Genomic DNA, 18076 nt, shown 5'->3' with positions numbered 1-18076 from the left:
CATGTAAAACTCTCCCACTTGATAGAGAATTGTAGTTGAATTGTCAATTCAAGACTTTTAAAAATATTTAAGCAGATATTCAACTATCTTCTCTATCACACCATGGACATGTCAAACAATGTCACACTAAATTTATATTTTTCTAGAATAGAATTCTCAATATATTAAACTTGAAATACTCCCACTAAATAGAGTAAAATTTTAAAAATTGGAGTATATAACATGAAATCAATTAATTAGAGTTTCTAATTTTAGAATATTATGGAAAATAATATCACTTTTAAATACAATTGCATATTTATAGTGGGAGAATTAACATTCCAAAAATTAAGGAAACAAACGAACCACTAATGTGTCAAAATCAAACAACACTATAATAGTCCAAATTGAATCCGTAAGTTTAGAGAATAAATAAACTGGCAAATGTATTTGGAGTATCATTTTAATCCCGCAAGAATCATCATGGTAATTGTCAATTTATTGCAAATTTCTTTCATAAAAGATAACTGAGTACATGGATATTTCTCTTGAAAACACAATATTGGAGAGTAATCCCAAATTCCAAATTAACTTAACAATTAGTATACAGGGTTACTTGCTAAAACCCCAAACAAAAGTATCACTATACACTATAGAAGTCGGAATCATATCATTTGAACTGAAAGGTTAAAGTAATAATAACATATAACATATTATATAATTCGGTTCAAAAGTGTGGAATGCGATACTATCATTTAAAGAGAACAATCTCAAATAAAATTTATGATTTTGGAGGGGTCAATCGCATCTTAAGGGTTAAATAAAATCCCTAAATGACCTCTTAAGAAATATGGCAGAACATAGGATCTTGATTTTCAAAGAGAAAATAAGTAAACTAATTTTCAAGTTCCTAACCAAGTTCCGCCTTCTAAATAAATTTTGAGATTATAATAAGACAACACAATCATGGCCATAATTCTCGTATCTTAAACAATTGTTTACAGAACCTACGAAAATTTCATTCATTTGATTCCAGCAAACAAACAAAAAATAACACTACCAACAAAATCGCTGGAAAATTGTTAACATACACGGCAGTTCGATTGCATAAAAGCAACAAACCAAAGTTTGTGAATAGCTAAAATTCGAATAACGTACACAGATCAATTTGAATCCAAAGGTGTCAATCTCGATTTACAAGACCACAAACAAAATCAATGATTTATTTGTACAATCTTGTATAAACAGAAGATAAAGGTGTACAATAGCCAATTTATATACGCATCACACATTTGATTTAAAACTCTTTATACATATATTAGTCAAATTAATCAAATGTCCCATATTATTGATTAGTTAAAAATTCGTGGAGCGAAATCAGACAATCCCTTCAATTTATCGAATAATAAACAAATACAGCTTACAAACATTCTCAAAAATCAAATATAAATTGGCTATAGCGATTCACGATTAAAAAATTAGGCTAGGGTTCTAAATCATATAATAACAAGCTCTGAAACCACGTGTAATAATTAATAATTTAGAGATCGATATATTATATAAAATTAGAACACACTTACTTGATAATCATAATCACAAAACATCGTTACCGAAAGCGCCGATATCGGAACCACCAATGTGTTAGACAAGGTCTTCCTTTGCCTATCACTTGCTCCGATCTTTGAGGTCTTTGATGGGTAAAACCACAAATGAGCTTACTGTGTTTGTGCGTGACGGCAAAGGGGACCTAGCCAATCTTATATATAAAAGATCTCAACCAAGTACCACCCATCATGGACCCTAGAGTTGGGCCTACACTTTATTTCTACACAAATCAGAATTAGTGTTCAAGCCCATTATTACTGATCACAATTATCGGGCTTAAGCATCATCAAATGGATCACAACAACATCAACCCGTTTTTTATTAATATCAAAAGCCACAATTGATTGCAGCCCACAAAATATTAGAAAATATTCTAACAGATATATGGTTGTTATATGTTATTTTTCGAGATAATTATAAGTAAAATGACTCAGGATCCGTTGACACCAACTAGTTTGACACCAAATGTTACACCTCTCAATAACGTTTTAACCGATATAAATTTTATAAAATCCACCGTTGGATTGAAAGTTTACATCATATAGATCATTTGTGTAAAATTTCAAATAAATCCAAAATCATTTGATATGTTATTGAGATACATCAAAATTAACGGTTTTTGTATTTTTTTAAATGCCGTTAATTATGAGAGTAATCAAGAGAGGAGAGTGTAACTTTTAACTTAAGTAGAATGAAAATTCAATAATCTATGAAGAAATTAGGAGAGTCTCAATTTTTTAGGAGTTAATTATGTGCAGCTCAACAAGTTCAACAAAGACAAAATTTGTGTTCGCGTAACTCTCAACTTGGTAAAATTATAAATGCAATGTTGATGCATCTTTGTTGACATCAATGAGGTGGATATAGGTATGTGTTTCGCAATGATCTCTCTCACATATATATATATATATATATATATATATATATATATATATATATATATATATATACACGGCCCTGAATCCATCAAGGATCACTGTTAGACCATTCAAAGAAAATGACATTGTGTTACTACTATTGGCAGGGGATGAAAAGATTGATAATCTGCAATTTTATGGAAAAAAGATTTGATTTTCATAAAAAATTTGAATGAGTGAATAGCAAATTTGCCTCCCAAAATTGTAGCGACCTTTCATTTATTTCTTGAATTTTTTGAATTGAAAATTGATGTTATTTAGCTTTCTTTGGTAAAGCAAATGAGGTGAAAATTGCTGCCATGGCTGTGGCTATGAATCCAAATAAAAGAAGACTAGCTGAGGCATTAGCCTGTCTGAAGAATGAGTTTAAGGGATGTTCTAGTTCTTCTTTGTAGAATCTATCAAGATCTTTTGAGGCACCAAATCCAGCAGCTGAACCAGAAAGTAAAAGATATGATATTATCTGTCCAAGAAAACATAAGAAATCAAATGTAGCTAGAAATGACAACAATATATTGAGGTAAAATCACTTCTTTTTTTGTAAAACAAAAATATCCTCCACGCACAGCTGCAGAGGCTAATCCGTTTGAGGTAACTGAAATTCATTTAAGGGTTGATTTATTCCAACAAATGCTTCTCTATACGCACCGTCCAAGGATCAAACTCAAAACCAAATGGTGATAAGGAAAAAAACACACTTATTAAGAAAAAATAAAAATGATAATTTGAAATATATTTTTGTGTGTTTTTCTTGGAATAAATTGCATGGCAAAATGTAAAAATAATTTTTATTGATGGTTGTTTATTGAGAAGAGAGGAGAGAGAAAAATTTAAATGCAATTTGCATTTAATTTTATGAGAATAAAGAAAAAACATTCTTGAAAAAAAAAAATTTTCTTATAAATTGGGGAAAAAAATGTAGTTTTTTCCCTGTAATATAGGACTGAGGGAGTAGTTGACTATCCATAAAAAATATCATACTCTAACATTCACTACTTAAGAGAAAACACGGATTGTACCAGTATCCTCTCTCCATTTTCATCATCAAAGAACATTAATTACTCGATGCTTCTCTAATATGCGTATCAGAGAAGTATCTAACATGTATCAGTCGTTTTCTTTTAAAAGAATAATATTAATTATCCGATACTTCTCCGATACGAGTATCGGGACATATATCAATATCAAATACGTGTCGGGCACGATATTTCACCATTTTTGAAATATTAGAGCTTCATAGATAGAAATTAAACTCATCAAAATATAAAAAATATTACTCCCTCCGGTCCTTTTTATAAGAAACACTTTGAAAAAATTACACAGACCAAGGAAACATACTTAACATAGTTATTTTCATTTAATACTCTTGTAAATTTAAATTTATTCAATGTATACCCTTATTTAATTACTCTTTATTCAACTAACTTACTTATTTTTAAATTCTTTTTCATAATAAATAAGCGCATAAGTGAAATTGAATATTTAAAACATTTGAAAATTGGTCAAAGTTTCTTATAAAAAGGACCAATTTTTTTTTCCAAAGTGTTTCTTATAAAAAGGATCGGAAGGAGTACTTATTATATATGGAATGTATAGATGTACCTTATCACCATAAAAATCAAACTTACAGCCTCCATCACCATTTAATACACGATTTCCCGATACAACAGTACAAACTGAGAGTACCATTTGTATAAAATTGTATACAAACCCAATTGCTATTGTCCAGATCATGTATCTACATTTTCAAAATCGTAGATTGTTAATATAGAAAAAAGAACAAAACTACTATATCTTATCTGATTCTATATTAATTATTTGATCCAATAATTTTGTTTCTTTTTTTTTAAAGGGCTTTGTTTCTTCTTTTATAACTGATGATGTAGATATATAAATACAATGCTCACCGAAAAGCATGGACGTCTTTGAGCTTAATTTCAAATTCGTCATAATCTGGATCTTCATTTGCCGTTGTTGAGACAATGAGTATGAGAGCAATGAGAAGAAACACAAAAGTCAACACCCTCAAAAGTAAAATGACAGTTCTTGAAACTATTGAGCTTGAGGGTTGGCTAGTTGTGGTTTAAGTAGTATTATTATTTGTGTTATTCTCCATCTCAATTAAGTTTTCCAAAATTCTAACATAAAAACTTTGTTTCTTTGTACAAATGTGATGGTTTGTGGCCTTTTATAGCATGGGATAAATTGGTAAATTTAATTAACATAGGAGGCTCGCATGCATGTGCGAGGTGTGCGACGGCATAGGGCCTCAAAATTTTGAGGGCCTCAACTCAAAATTTTGAGGTCCTATAATATTACTTATATATTATTTATACCTATAAAATATCAGATGTATATTAATAGATTAATTTTTAGGCCCTAAAATAATAGTTATATATTGTTAATGTTCATAAATATCATGAGTATCAATATATTAGTTATCTATACTCGTAAATATAGTTCTAGTCCATTTTAATCTTTGCATAAAATTTAATCTTAGATTATGATGTTCCTTTTTGACGTTATATTCAAAGATAATTATTTTGTATTTCTTGTTCCATTTAATTTAATGTAAGATTTAATATTGATAATTTATATGTTTACAAGAATTTTTTTTTTATATTATATGCAATTTAAATCAATAATTTTTTTTATTTTTTTTATTAAGGGACCACTTTTATATTTTGCACAAAGCCTCCTAAAACTCGGAGACGCCCCTGTTAATTAAGCAGACAAGATAAGTACAATGTCAACTGGCCAAGTAGATACATAGAATGATTAGCCTAATAAAATATTATTCCATTTGTCCCTAATTAAGTGTTATTTAAAATTATTTCACATAAAATAAAAAATAATAAAAATAAATGAATAAGTAGATTATATATGATAAGGTAGATACTAGTTTTGTTATTCTAATAAGGTGCATTGACTTTATCTATTTTTTTTTGTCGATTTTTTAAGTACGTGATTATGTAAGACCCTTGCAACCCTTTATAGAAAGTCGGTAGAATGCTCTTGCAATGATGCTAGGATGGAAAGAAAATATTTTGTTTCGAATGAACAAGATGTTGAGGAATTGGACTTTTATTTCTAGGTAACGAAGTAAACAGTAAAATATCAAATTAATTGAATGGTCTAATGATATTTCTTAGTTTACAGATCCTCTAAAAAATGATTAATAAAAAAAGGAATATCCTCAAATTTATAAGAATTTTTTTTGTTTATATATCATATCATTTGATCTTTTAGGTCAAGACGTCACTTCAACGATTATACCACTTATAAAATTGCTAAATTGCTACTTATAAACTAACTTATTTATTTAGTTGACCATTACTCTTTCATTTTTTTTAAGCAAGGTTGACGATTACTCTATAGATATGTGAATAATTGATATGTGAATTTTACAGATCTTATCTATTCAATTTGTATCTGTGGTTTTGACAATTGATTGTAGGTATGTCTACCTCAACAAGAAGACGTAATTATCGTATACAACCTCAACCTCCCACTCAACCTCCACCTCAAGATCAACCCCCTCAACCACCCCCTCCACTTCAACCCCAACATCAACAACCTCAACCTCTCACTCAACCTCCACCTCGAGATCAATCCCCTCAACTTCAACCCCAACATCAACAACCTCAATCTCCCCCTCAACTTCATCATTTACAAGTGCGAGACTTAATCCCAAACGAAGTGGGATTTAAGGTGCTAGCAAATTGGAATGTTGAAAGGCAGGCAGTGGGAGAGTCAGTTGGATTATTAGCAGGCTATTTGGGCTTTCTTGCGAGTAATGATGATTTATTTCCTATCATGTATCCAAAATGGCCTAAAGTTACTACAACAAAGAAAGATTTGGTTTATGAGAAAAACATAGAGGTATAAACTGAAATGTGTTAAGTTTAGTAACATTCTTATATTTTAGTTATACTTAAGTTAAGTTTAGTAACATTCTTTAAATTTGTTTGCGTTGAAGGCAAAATTTATTGTCAATGATCAAGATCATCAATAGTATATTTATTCAAGTGTGGGGAAAAAGTGGAAGGAGTACCGGTCTTTTTTATTCAACAAATATTATGATTGGTCTCTTAGTGTTGAACAAAACATAGAGAATTTCCCGGGTGAAGTTACAAAAGATCATTGGGCAATGTATTTGGAATATAGATTGCATCCAGACACTATGGTAATATCAATAATTTGAATTATTTTATACTTTGTTCTTAAGTTTAGTTTTTTGATTTATTGATCATTGTCTAATATAGAGGAAAGCAGATCAAATTGCGAAGAACCGCCAAAAGCAATGTATTCCCCACATGTTAGGCCGAAAGTCATTGGCAAGAACAAGGGATGATATGGTATACAATTAAATTATTACATTGTATCATTATTAGAAAATTATTACATTGTATAGTTAATTTAATTATATGGTGCAATAATTTAGGAAAGACGAGATGGACGGACCTACAACAGAGGGGACATGTATGAAGTCTCTCACAAGAAGCGGAACGGGGCATATGTTAATGATGAGGCTCGAAAAAAAAATGTAAGAAATTTCTTGTTAATGATGTGAAATCTGCAGCTAGCAGTGTCTGTTATGAGAAGCAGTAAACTAATGAATAATTAGCACTTGTTGCATGAGTCACACTATGAAAGCACTTATAATTAGCACTTGTTTTCATTTGGTAGTTTTATGATGATTAACTCATTCTCACTTGATCAAATATTTAGAGATTTTAGTGATGTTAAGATTCATATGACAGTGTTTGTTATATGAAATATAAGAGAAGAACTTTTCTCTGTTTTTCCTTTGTATTAATATTATTTGCAGGAAGAGTTACAAAAAGAAATTCGTGCATCGAATTCGGTGAATCAATCTTTTGTGAAAGTGTTTGGGAAAGAGCATAATGGGTATATTCGAGGAGTAGGACTTGGTGTAACACTATCTCAGATTTTTGGACATAGTTCTCGTCATTCAACATCAGTTGCGGATGCACAAATAGGCAAGATGCAAAGAGAAATTGATGCGCTAACTACACAAGTTGCTGAAGTTGAAGCGCTAAAAACAAAAGTTGCTGAATTTGATAAGTTGAAAGAACAATTTGCTTTTATTATGGCTAATATGAAAGGAAACCATGCAAGACAATCTCCCTATGAATTTATTATATAATATTGTTTAACTCTAAATTTGTTTAGCACCTGAGTCAACTATCCATGAACCAAAAGCTGAACTGTTAAAAGAGTAAGAAGCTTAGTTGTACCTGAAGCAACATGACCACTCACTGTGTTAACTTTGCTTGAAGTAATAGCATTGTTAGAAGTACTTGCATTTGAAGCTTGCACGAGATTGAGTAAATTATACTGGTCCTTAGTGAAGCCAAAAGCATCATTGCTACTATTGCCTTTAACACTCTTTGTATCATCAATATCTTCCCTCTCTTCGAAAGATTCAAGTGATGCATTGTTTGCAGTAGTAGAACGTCCATAGTGAGGAGGAAAACCATGTTTCCTATAACAATTTTCAACTACATGATTAGTTTTACCACAATAAGAACATTCATTGTTCTTTGCACTGAAACTGTTCGACCTATTGCCTCCTTGAGCAAAGGAAGAGTGACTTGAACCACGTCCACGCCCTTGGCCTCTGCGTGAGTCACTAGCATTAACACGCACTTTGGATTCATCCAAATGAGTCGAATTATTCTGTCTTTCATATTGAATAACCAATCAAAAAATCTTGTTAATAGTTGGTAAAGGATTCATAAGCAATATTTGAGCGCTCACAGGATCAAATTGCTCATTCAAGCCTGTGGGAAAATGAATTGAACGCGTCACTTCGTGTTGATTCTTGGAATTGCGAACTCCAGATTCACATATGCACCTCATAGGGCATGAACAAACAGGTGTAGGAAAGTAGGTCTCAAGCTCTTCCCATAACGACTTAAGTGCAGTGAAAAACTCAGAAACAGAGATTCTTGCTTAAGCGAAAAAAATTTCACATTGAAGTTCAGAGGTACGAATGTAATAACCTTGAGAACCTTTCTTTGAGTTCGTTCCAAACATCCAAAGCATTTTCATGAAAAATAACGCTTTGAGCAATTGAATCTTCAACTGAATTGAGGATCTAAGAATGGATCAAGTTGTTACAACGATTCCAAGCTTTGAAATTGGGATCAAACTCAGTAGGAACTTCAATAGAACCGTCAACAAACTCGAATTTGTTCTTACCTCCAAGTGCTCCTCGCATAGATCGAGCCCAAACTTGATAATTGGAATGCGTAAGAACAGACTTCACTGAGATACTGTCAGGACCATCAGAAGGATGCACATAGTAAATGTCACCAGGATTATTGGACGGATCAGAGTAAAGCACGATAGTAGAACCACTAGCGGTGTTGCTATGACCACCACGAGCCATGACAAAGAGAAAGCGATGCGCAACAGAGCTCAGAAGAGCTCTGATACCATCATGAAGTTATGGATGGTAAAGAGAAACAAACTCAATATTGTGAGGAAAAGAGAGAATAAAGAAAACTTAACTTTGATTATTGAATGAATGAATAAGAATTCAGTTACAAGCAAGCTTATATACTAGCTTCTAAGCTCTAACAAACTAACAGAATCCTAACAAACTATGCCAGCTAGGCATAAGGAAGAACTAATCTACCTAAAGCACACTGTAGTTACAATGCACCAGTCACTTCTTGCACAAGTAACTTCATCGGTAACTAGGTGTTCAACAACTTCAACTTATCAAAATCATAGTCAACTTAGACCAACTATTTTTGCAAAAATTACACTTTAAATCTTTAACATCAAATCACGCCATTAGTGTAATTTCGTCAAACTTTGTGAATTTACATATACACCTTTTAAATTATGTAATGTACCTCAAATTCGACAGCATTGGTTTAGTAAGAGAAAAACAACATTTTTGACCTAGTGCATCTGCAAATGCATTAGGAAAGTAGAGGTTACGTAATGGCAAGCAATGTTACCCCTTTAGTTGCTTATAGCTCATGAATTTACCATGAGGGTCACCTTCCACGTTATCATAGTAGAAAACTAGAAATCCTTCAAATTGTATTTGTACGTAGCGTCTGTGAAATAAATTGTATTAAATTTAATTTTTATCCATTATTTTCATTTGCTAGAATTTACCATTTATTTCCTTCCCCTCTTCTCGTCACTCTCAAAAGCCCCTATACATTAATATTATTATTCTGCACAACAAAAATGTAAAAATTAGTTAACTAAATAATCTATGAATTTAATTTTTTTCAACCGTTAGAGTAAAATATTTTGGACATCTCAACAAGATTGATACCTCCAAAAGTCATCATTATCTACCATACTCTCATAATAATATATATAGAAAAATAAGCATGTATATGTGGACATTTATGAGTGTCAATTAGAGGTGTATAAATTAACCGATGAATGAACCGACTATCAACACGGAAATATGTTCAAGCAGCATCAACAAACTGCAACAAATGGCAACAAGCAGTAACGACTCTTTCGAATCAAAATAAAACTTGAGAATAGTTGTATACATACCAACATCATTTTTTTTATAATCAATAGTTGTATATAAATATAAGGGTGTGTTTGTTTCATGGATTCTAAACATATTCCTGGAAATCTAAGGCTGGAAATAAAATTATCCGTGTTTGTTAAAATGGAACCAACAATAGTTCCAAGGAAATAATTATTCCAGGGAAATGGTTTTGTCCCACGTTGCCAGGATTATTAATCCCTTCTAATAGAGGCAGGAATATTTTATTCCCAAGGAACAAAATCAGTTATGTATAAAACTACCAGCCTACACCACTATCTACCCACGATTTCACATAATGTTCCCTCTTTCTTTCATTTTTTTTTTCAAAAATAAAATATATTAATTATTTTAAGAAAAATTAAATAAAAGATTCCTGGGAATTAATAATGCTATCCAAACACTTTTTTGAAAAATTTATTCCTTGGAAAGTCATGCTAGGGAAAGTTGTTCCTGGGATTAATTTTTGTAACCATGAAACAAACGCACCCTAAGGGAGTATTAGGGATACTTCAACCCTTACAATAGAGATTTATAGATTTTCTAAATAAGCTAAATGATTAGTACACCAATCGAAAAAAGCATGACATAAGTTTTTTCCGCTCCTACTAATGAACCAAAACCAAGAATAAAGCTTGATATATTTGCCAACAGATTGCATAGATTAATTGAAGCTCCTCTAAAAATAACATAGTTTCTTAAGGACCAATGTAGTTGCACATCAAATAAGTTGTTTCACTTTCTTTAACCTGCTATGCTTTAGAAAATCACCAAATGCTACAAAATGAGTCCATCCAACATTGCTCAGAATAGTATCAGTTCCCAACCAATGGTATATTTCATTGATGACACCACCATGAGTCTATACAGAAACTTAAAATCTATTTGTATACCATAATATAACCTTATGATAATCTATTTTTTGTTTAATTAATTGTGGGGGAGAGCAGGGTACTTTTCAATATCAAGACGTATTATAAAAGAGTATAGAATAGAGCCACAATATATGTGATTCCCAATCTTAATCCCAGCGGTCAATGATAATTTGGGATCATAATAGTGTGAAGTTGGTTTTCCTTCCAAATCCACAGTGATAATTCCTCCATTCTTTGCCACATTCAGACTTGATACATGTTTTGTGATAAGTGCCAAAACCTTCCTAATGAAGGGGTATTTAAGTAATATATCCAGTTCAGGAGAAGAAGCCTGCCAAATCCACAAGCAAAAACATTAGCATTAATATTAGAAAATGCTAATTAACTAGTGCCTTGAGGCAGTAGTTAAAAAATTAAATATATTAAATAAGTTTTGAAATTAATATGAAATATTTGAGTTTTTGTTAGCAACTAATGTGTTATGAGTTGATGATTTAAAAATACTATTTATGACTTTTTTTCAAATGTATTTTATATTGTGTTGGATATATGGTGTTAAAATTTTGTGTACAAATATAAGTTTTGATATCTTTAATAAATAGTAAAAAAATAAAATGAAAAGAGACTTGAATTATACCGTGGCTATTCCTATTAAATAATGTCCTTGTCCATCATAATGAATGTTATCAGGCATGCCAGGGAGGTCACAAAACTTTTCAATGCTTCCTTTTTTTGGACCCTCTATGTAATATTTCTTGCAATTCATCCTGCAAAACATTAGTTCATACAATGAAATACTATCCAACAACATTCAGAAGTATGCATAAAATGACACATCCCTTAATTTGATGGAAATAATTATTTGAGAAGATGTTTTCTATTTCATTTTTAAAATTAATATGAAATTTTGCTTTTTAGTTTTATTTTATTTAATTTTCAAGAATTAATTGTATAGTAAAATAAACTATTTTTAGTGTTTTCTATCTAAATCTTTGAAAACATAAAATGGCTTGAAAAGCAGGGGCTGCAACACCCCCCCGCATATATTAATATGTATAACTTTTAATGTATATGAGTTGCTAATGACACATCTTAATTTACTCACTCTTGTTTTAGGTGTTTCTAAATAAATATATTGTGATTTTATCTTATAATTTTGAGTAAAATATATTTTTTGTCTTTATAAAATTAAAAGTTTTTAAATTTTGTCCTTCAAAAATTTTACTTTTAGCCCATATTAGTATTTAATAGCAATTATTTTGAGGACTAAAAGTATCAATTTTTTGTAAAAATATTTGAAAATAGGGACTATTCTTACCAAAATACAAGATTTTAAAGGATATTTTCAGTTAAAATTTAATAGGACTAAACATAAAAACTCGTTATTTTATAAGGACAAAAAAATATTCAACTCTATTATTTATTATTAAAAAAAGAAATTCGGCCCCCCGTGTGATTGATTTCTGTATCCGTCCCTACTTGAAAATAAGATTACAATTTTGTAATTTAAAATGGAAAAAAAAAAAATAAAGAGTTAAGTGTCATTTTGGTCCCTAAAAAAAAAGCATAATACCTACTTTAGTTCATGAGGAAAAAGAAGAAGTAACATTTAGCCCCTTAAAGTTAAGTGTGCTTTGTCAATCTTGTACACAATTGTAAAAAAGCAAAAAAATTATGAAGCATATTATTTTAAAGTTTTACTAGTTCAAATATTATTTTTAGTGGTAAATTTTTTTCTAAAAATATGTTCAATATTTTTTCGCAAGGGCAGAAATAGAATTTCAAGAGGAAGAAAAGAAACGTGGAGGAAGATAATTCCCACAATTGTTTTTTTAATATTGTTGAAGTGAGACAAAGTTGACATGGCACTCTACCTGTGTCCAAATATATTTAAAATGAATGTAAAAGACATTTAAGTCCCTATAACAAAAATATTTGGAGACCGTTGTTTTAAAATCTTGGGTTAAATATGCAAAAGATCCCTGCACTTATGAGTCATTTGAGTTTTAGTTCCTGCATTTTAAAAACATTTCATTTTGCCACTGCACTCTCATTTTACTTTAAAAATGGTCCCACAGGCCTTTTTTTTGTTGAAATGACACATTTTTGCTGATCTGTCACTGTTGACTGAACTTTAGAGTTGATGACTCATTTAATTTTTCAGTGAATCGATCAAAATACCCTTAAATAAGTAATTTTTTAAAAGTAAAATAAAATTGACACATCATAAAAAAATGTGCCACTTCAACAAAAAAATGGGTCCGGGGACCATTTTTAAAGTAAAATGAAAGTGCAGTGGCAAAATGAAAGGATTTTAAAATACAGGGACTAAAATTCAAATGACCCGTAAGTGCAGGGACCTTTTGCATATTTAAGCCTAAAATCTTTTTAAATATCTAAATAAAAAATTTCATCTTTTTTCCTCCTTTAAAATATAGTGCATTATTTTTATAGAAACTAAAAATAAAATTTGTGATATTTATATTTATATGGATTAAAATCTTATTTACTCCTTTTTTTTTTATCATAACTAAGTTCTAGATTTTGAGGGGGTCAAAAATTAAAAAATTCTCAAAGAAAAAGCAAGCTATAAACAACTTACAAGACAGTTTCACAAAACACCACAAAATGTTGATCTGGTGAGACTGCAACGCCATTAGGAAAATAGAGGTCACTGGCTAATAGTGTTGTCTTTTTTGTTGTTGGATTATAGCTCAAAAACCTACCATTAGGGTTCCCTTCCATTATATCTAGGAGAGAATCCTTGACTGAGTATTTATGTGAAGCATCAGTGAAATAAATAGTGCCATCATGTGCTATATCAACACCATCTGTTAATTTGAATTTTAAGCCATCAATCTCAGTTGCAAGTACCTCAATTTCTTTTTCACTTGTTACTCTTAACAGTCCCTGCATATATCATTATAATTCATTAGACAAGTGGTCACAAATATGTAATTGCGGTTGCGGTTGCGGATGCGGTTGCGGTTGCAGTTGTTGCGAATGCGGTCATTGTGGTTGCTGCACGTGCAATGCGGTTGTTGCGGCGTGAAATCATTTTGAAATTTCGCAAGCTATATAAAATCAAACTACTATGTAACTACATTATTTATCCACCATTGCATAGTCTTAGTTTATTCTATAAACAATAATTTGAATGTATTTAAAATACACGGTTGAGAGATTGTTAAAAGTAAGATTTTTAATTAATTTGACACAAATTAGGATTTGAAGATCATAAATTTTACTTTTTGGTGAGAAAATTTGAAGGAACATCGCCGAAAACAACTGATGCGGCTTCCGATGCGGTTGTGATGCGACTTCCGATGCGGCCGTACACGTGAATTAAGATCACACCGCAATTGCGGTGACTACCGCATCAGCAATACTGCGGCCGCAATTGCGGATGCGGACCACAATTTAAAACCTTGATGTCATATATATTTTTTAATAAACAAATAGTTATTTGATTAAATAAAAATGATAAAATAGTAAGGTTTGATCAAGCGGTGAGAGATTTTGATAGTATACTAGAAGTCGTAGGTTGGATCATTAACTCCATTGTAAGCAACAAAAAAAGTGATAAAATAGTAAATTAAAGTTTACATGAAGAGTAATAAATTTGAAAGGAAAAAATTACTCAAAAACTTGGTATTCTTGCTCTATGTAGTCATAAATTATTGTTATTTTTATCATAGTTATTATTTGATTAAAAATACTTTTTAGTATTCTACCAAAAAAAAGATACTTGTTAGTAATCCCCATGAGTTTAACTCACTTGATAACTGATGTTATGCAGGAGCCAGACAGAGATTCAAATCTTAAACACGACACTTATTCACCTTAAGGGTGAAATTTATAATCACTAAACTGTACCTGACAAAAAAACACTCCTTAGTACTAGTTTTCGTAGGCATAAATTATTGTTATTTTTATCATAGTTATTATTTGATTAGAGATATTTTTTTAGTAGTCCTCATAAGTTTAGCTCAGGTGGTAAATAACGTTATTATGTAGGGGTCAGATTGAGATTCGAATCTTAGACACCACACTTATTCACCTTAAGTTTGAAAAATTTATAGCCACTTCACTATACCGGACAAAAAAAAAAAATACTCCTTAATACTAGTTCTCTAAACAAAAAGGACTTTTCTTAATTTTGATTGGTGAATACACATTCAAAATGAACATGTGGTGTTGAAATTAACAGACGGCACGTAACATGTATTGTTGTTTCTTGGTGGTCGTAGTTTTTTTAGTCTTTTGTTTGCTTGGTTATTGTATCATTTTCCTTCATTTGAGTATAAATTACTCATACTCAAGGGAAGTCTTAGAAGAAGACAGTGCAACTCCTTATAAAAAAAAAAAGATTAACAGGTATCTCACGTAGCAGGACGGACCCAGCCATAAATTCTAGTCGGGTTAAAAAATATAGGCATTATAATTTTTTTTCATCCTAATAATAATTCAGTTAAACAATAAATAATATGTGAAATTACTACTAAGACAACATGTATATCAAAAAAAAAAACAACAAACCGGAAAATATTTATTCAAAAAAATAAACCAACAAACTATATCTAAAAAGCCACAAAATTTCTATTCGAAAAAAAAAGAACTACTAATTTATTGAATATATGTTAAATCATGTATATCACTTGTTTAATTCAATCAGCTTATATCTTATTAATTTTTATTCTAATTTTATCCGTATTTAATTTTTATTCCAATTTTACCGTATTATCTTACTTGAAAAATTAAATATTAATTAAATTTTTTTTTATGTTATGTCATATTTATATGCTAGTTTAATTGCTAATTTTACCCAATTCTATAAATTCAATTAGTGGTCCACTATATTTTGACAAAAAAGTCAAAGTTGATGATTATAAAATTAAACTATATAACTTAAAATAATAATTTATGTATAACCAAAAACTTGAAATCATCAATAATAGACTATGAACTAATATTTGCACTATTATTGGACCAGACGGAAATACAAGCTGTCTTGTAGCATGCATGGGTTCGACGTATTCTTTTGCTTGAATTCGACTAGATCCCTTCCCGCCTAGTAGTTTTCACAGGTAGGCTACCGGGGAAACTCGGTGGAGCCGTGGTTCTTTGTCTCTTTGCACTTAAACTAATATGTATACGAGAGACTTACAATTATCAATAATAAACCCTAAACTAATATTTACATTAATATTTGTACGAATATGTATAAAAAAAAAACATAAAATTATTTATAAAATTTTTATTTTTTATTTTTAGAAAAATTTGAACTGGGTTGATGTCACTATGGCCATACCAAGCCTTGAACAGGTCTGTCCATGTCACGTAGCCTTTCAACAAAAAAAAAAGACAGGTATCTCACTGTTTTTTTTTTTTTTAAACAGCTAATATAATTTTATTTTTTTTTAATTATGTACAAGAAGTACATAATAGGCAAGAAGCATTACAACAAGAGGATTACCCTCAAACACACCAAAACGCTAGGCAAAAAGCCCCACAATACAGCAGATAGAAGCAGAACATCTCAGACCCACACAAAATGGAGAAAAAACAAAAAAACAAAACATAGGCACAGCAGAACAGCTAATATAGTTATTAGTATTATTGTTTTTTGTCGTGCACTACATGAAAATAAGCACTTTACGATAGTCAAAATTGCAGTTTGCAACGGTTGAAAGCGTTACAATCCGTTGATGGTTTGTGTGTGGCAAGTGAACTTTGCAACAGTTTTAAATACCTTATTTATATGTTAAGAATTTTTTAAAAATTAATAAGTCAAATGACTTCATAATATCAAATTATCATAAAAAACAAAATTAAGTTCAACCAAAGACTATTTAATTTAAATTATTTGTTGATTATAGAAAAGGTCTCGATTATCACCAAAAAAAAAAAAGGTCTCGATCCAATCCCGTAAGCATAATTTAATTTATAATAGTAATATTATATGTATTATGCAGGACCAAAGTTCAAACTTTGATACTCCCACTTATATATCTTAAAAATAAAATTTTAGCCCCCAAGACTATTTGACAAAAATATCTGAATCCAAAACTAATTCAATTTTATTGATTTCAGGAACACCTCTCCAATTGAGTGAGCTTCTTTTTAATTAAACTTATTACAGATATGTTTTGTTTTTAGTTTTTTTTTTCTTCATAAGTTCCTTCAATAATCTTTATCCGAGCTGCTTAGGAAACATGGATATCTCTTAGTACTCTGGCAGAAGTCTAACCATTTCTGCTACCTTCAATTTTAATTTGTTTTCATGTTAAACAGTGTCTCCGGAGCATTTAGTCAAGCATACCAAAAATATAAAATTTAATATTGAATGTACAATTTTCAATATAGAATTTTTTTATTTATATGTTTTTTTTTAATATGTTTAAATAGTATATCGAGGTCGTTATTTAACATTTTCCTTTTTTTTAATTGAATGCTATCTCTGACCTTTTTTTTTTTGTTAATCAATTTAACAATAGACAATTTTTTTTTGGTTAGAAGAATGAAATGATTTTCACGCTTTCCATTTTCAGTAAATTTTTTATATTTCCAATCCAATATTTATATCAAAAGCGGTTACCTTCTTTGCCCCCAAAATAAAAACAGTTACCTTATCTGCATCAGCAACTATGAGATCACCATTCCCATCAAAAGCTAGCCCAAGGGGCCTTCCACCGGTGTTGATCCAATTCTCAACAACCGAGTCAGCCACCGATTCATTCACGGTGACACGTTTAATCCACCCATCTTCACAACTAGTATAAACTACACCCATAACAGCGTCATATACAAAATCTTCAGGTCCCAAAACTTGTCCCTTTGCAACTTCTTCAGATCCTAATTGCATGTGATCGTTACGTAAAGGAGCTGTTAAAGGAGATGATCGGTTTAGTTCGTTGACCGGCAGATGAACCGGTTCGAAAGGATCGAGCCGATAGAGAACCGCTGCTGCAACAATAACCGGGAGAATTATTGCCAAAGGTGTGAAAAACCATGTCTTAGTTTGAGTTGTTGTTGTGTTTGTGTTTGACATCTTGGAACTATGGTAAGGTTTTAGTGGTGATGGTTTGTTTCAGAGTAGTTGATATTTGTGATATATAATACTACAAAACGTTGATTTCATT

General features: G+C 30.7%; 2 protein-coding genes and 1 pseudogene across 2 annotated transcripts; 1 reads left to right on the top strand and 2 right to left on the bottom strand.

Moving 5' to 3' along the window:
- Positions 1 to 2754: 2754 nt before the first annotated feature.
- Positions 2755 to 4617, bottom strand: LOC123922852 (annotated as a pseudogene).
- A 1282-nt stretch (positions 4618 to 5899) lies between these two features.
- On the top strand, positions 5900 to 7671 carry LOC123922851 (pinin-like). Its single transcript, XM_045975525.1, has 2 exons — positions 5900 to 6383; positions 7333 to 7671. Exons 1-2 carry the CDS (start codon positions 5961 to 5963, stop codon positions 7669 to 7671), a joined length of 762 nt encoding a protein of 253 aa, XP_045831481.1. The 5' UTR covers positions 5900 to 5960.
- Positions 7672 to 10727: 3056 nt separating this feature from the next.
- On the bottom strand, positions 10728 to 18076 carry LOC123882430 (protein STRICTOSIDINE SYNTHASE-LIKE 7-like). Its single transcript, XM_045931287.1, has 4 exons — positions 17563 to 18076; positions 13537 to 13844; positions 11572 to 11701; positions 10728 to 11265 (listed from the first exon to the last, which is right to left on the bottom strand). Exons 1-4 carry the CDS (start codon positions 17983 to 17985, stop codon positions 10990 to 10992), a joined length of 1137 nt encoding a protein of 378 aa, XP_045787243.1. The 5' UTR covers positions 17986 to 18076; the 3' UTR covers positions 10728 to 10989.

The sequence above is a fragment of the Trifolium pratense genome, linkage group LG4 (genome assembly GCF_020283565.1).
Source record: "Trifolium pratense cultivar HEN17-A07 linkage group LG4, ARS_RC_1.1, whole genome shotgun sequence".
Lineage (NCBI taxonomy): Eukaryota > Viridiplantae > Streptophyta > Magnoliopsida > Fabales > Fabaceae > Trifolium > Trifolium pratense.
This window is presented reverse-complemented; position numbering and strand designations above follow the sequence as displayed.

What these genes read in the sequence shown, in the direction of transcription:
- LOC123882430 (XM_045931287.1), bottom strand. Translation starts at nt 17,985, where the DNA reads ATGTCAAACACAAACACAACAACAACTCAAACTAAGACATGGTTTTTC. An exon ending in GTGTTTTGTGAAACTGTCTT is followed by an intron (nt 11,702 to 13,536) that starts GTAAGTTGTTTA and finishes AATGTTTTGCAG; the next exon opens with GATGAATTGCAAGAAATATT. An exon ending in ATTTAATAGGAATAGCCACG is followed by an intron (nt 11,266 to 11,571) that starts GTATAATTCAAG and finishes TGGATTTGGCAG; the next exon opens with GCTTCTTCTCCTGAACTGGA.
- LOC123922851 (XM_045975525.1), top strand. Translation starts at nt 5,961, where the DNA reads ATGTCTACCTCAACAAGAAGACGTAATTATCGTATACAACCTCAACCT. An exon ending in TTTATGAGAAAAACATAGAG is followed by an intron (nt 6,384 to 7,332) that starts GTATAAACTGAA and finishes TATTATTTGCAG; the next exon opens with GAAGAGTTACAAAAAGAAAT.